This window comes from Oratosquilla oratoria, chromosome 1 (assembly GCF_046742065.1).
Source record: "Oratosquilla oratoria isolate Oo_2021 chromosome 1, ASM4674206v1, whole genome shotgun sequence".
NCBI lineage: Eukaryota > Metazoa > Arthropoda > Malacostraca > Stomatopoda > Squillidae > Oratosquilla > Oratosquilla oratoria.
Genome location: NC_134777.1, coordinates 134823206 through 134825705, shown reverse-complemented (window position 1 = coordinate 134825705; position 2500 = coordinate 134823206). Strand labels below are relative to the sequence as shown.

Here is a 2500-nt window from a genome sequence, read left to right as displayed (position 1 = left end):
GATGTGTCTATTGTGTCATCTAAATAAATCTGACCAGTGGATGTTGTTAGAATGACACATATCATGGGCTCATTATGGATGTTAGACCACCCATTAATTGAAAGACATACAGTTTCATTATTCAGGTCATCTGCACACTTTTTATATTTCTTTTCATACACAAGATCCAAGTACTTATCAGCAATATCTTTTCTGGATGGAGGAATATAACCTGGCCTCGGGTTCTGAACCATCTTGAGAAACTGAGGATGCTGAACAAGACGAAATGGTGAATTTGTAGCAAATATAATTCTTGCAACTTCTTTGTCGAGATTTTCCTTTTGAGAGGCTGAAGTTTTTATGATAAATCTGTCCAGAGATGTTGATGACTTTCTTTTAGATGAAAATGATTTAGCATAAGTGGCGCCTGTGGAGGAGTCTGATAGTGACCTTTTTAATGGTGGAGTCAGGTTTGCAGATAATTCAAGTGGAGCCGATGATGAAGGGATTGAAGTTGTTGATACAGATCCTGAAATGGAAACAGAAAATATTAGCATATTGTATAATTTATAAATGAATAAATAAATGAATTAATATAGTGTGATTTAGGCTACTTTTGAGTACAGTAATTATTTTTTTTAGATAATGATCATATTCACACAAACCACTAAATCATTTGGAAATAATTAACAGGATATGAAATAGGTGGGCTTGGAATTCAGTCCACACAAGATTCAGTCTACTTTTAAATTCACTATAAATAATGGGTTAGGTGGGGTAGGTTAGCTGAATCCCATGTGGGCTGAATTCCAATGGAACCTATGAAATATATTACACAATGATGAATGAAATGAATAACAATCATCTAGGCCCCAAAGTTGAGTGGAAACAGTGATATAGTCATTACCCAAATTTAGAAGTAATGAAGTTGAAGTATCATCTCTTTAGGCCTTCACATTTTTATTGCACATGCTCTCCATTGTTCACCAAATTTATATAGTTGCATATTAAAAGGGAGAAATGCACACAATATAAGTAAAATTATTTACCTGGGTCATTAGTTTCTTCTTCTGTATGTTGTGGCTGACCTTGGCATTTATCTCTGTGAGATTTTAATCTTGACACAATGCCCTGTAGTTACTGGCTGCAGTCTTTGCATTTAGCTCGGTACCCTTTGCGAGAAGTTGTTGGTAGTTTTTCAAAATAATTCCAGACAGGATCATTTTTTCTGCCTGAAAGAACCACTCAGCCAGGTCCAGAAGACATCATTCCAGGTTGATTCCAAAACAGCAACTGACTCAGTAAGAAGCTGCTTACCTAGAACAAGTTTCAACAAGAATCTTGTTGAAACTTGAGGGCTGCACAGTGATATATACTACATGTATGCTTATACCGTTCCTTGTATACTTGTGGCAAGTCTATATAACACTGCTCCTTATATTGATATGCTAAAAATGTCCTTTACCAATCAGATACCAATCCCACAATATTTAAAATCTACAAGAAAATCTATTTAAATCAAATCAATCTGATTCAAATTAAAAAATCGATCTTTTATATTCTTAAAAAGATAAAAAAAAAAATCGCCAACCCAGGTGTCCACTGACTTCATACAATAATACCTGTTAAATCCGGCTAAAATTGGCATTTCAAAGCATAACAGTGCCTTAAAAATAGTTCCTTATTTCACTATAAATTTTTATATTAACTTATACTGCATTGAATAAGTCAATAGTTGATATATTTGTCCTATATACAATGTTAGGTTTCTAGTTTTGATATATTTGTCCAATATAAAATGTTAGGTTACAAAGAGAGCAATGGCCTCCGCTAGCGGACCCAGGGATCTGGGTGCGCACGTCCTGTGTAATAGTAGTCCTTGATATTTTTTATATATATATATATATATATATATATATATATATATATATATATATATATATATATATAAATATATATATATATATTTATATATATGTGTGTGTGTGTGTGTGTGTGTGTGTGTGTGTGTGTGTGTGTGTGTGTGTGTGTGTGTGTGTGTGTGTGTGTGTGTGTGTGTGTGTGTGTGTGTGTGTGTGTGTGTGTGTGTGTGTGTGTGTGTGTGTGTGTGTTTGTGTGTATGTATGTGTGTATATATATATATATATATATATATATATATACACACATATATATATGTATATATACATATATATAAATATATATATATATATATATATATATATATTGTACTAGGGTGGCCAAAGAAACAAATAAGTCACTGAATAAATACATATCAAGCTCAATGACAATTCGTGTTTACACCACGGAGGCGAGCTTGAAACTGCATTACGTGGGTTTTCTAAGTGAAACCGCAGGAAAGCTCTCGAGTAGAACACTTGGTTCGTACATGTTCATTTTACAAAAACCAAATACAAACAATATACACAATGATAACATTGTACAACAATTTAAATAAATTTATATAAAGGGAAAACATACATCTCCCGATCTACTCACAAGTCCAATCCATGACAAATCG

At 33.1% G+C, this 2500-nt stretch overlaps 2 protein-coding genes across 7 annotated transcripts in view; both read right to left on the bottom strand.

The window, feature by feature from the left end:
* The window catches only part of LOC143031389 (uncharacterized), a 1864-nt gene extending 284 nt beyond the window's left edge, over positions 1-1580 (bottom strand). Inside the window, exons 1-2 of the mRNA XM_076195139.1 lie at positions 1029-1580; positions 1-508 (exon numbers count right to left, since the gene is read on the bottom strand). The exon at positions 1-508 is cut by the window's left edge and continues 284 nt beyond it. Of these exons, the coding sequence (XP_076051254.1) occupies positions 1-233 (233 nt within the window). The 5' untranslated portion in view covers positions 234-508; positions 1029-1580. The remainder of the gene's footprint in view (positions 509-1028) is intronic.
* Positions 1-2500, bottom strand: part of LOC143027304 (putative G-protein coupled receptor CG31760) — a 552124-nt gene that overhangs the window by 417749 nt on the left and 131875 nt on the right. The window lies entirely within an intron of this gene.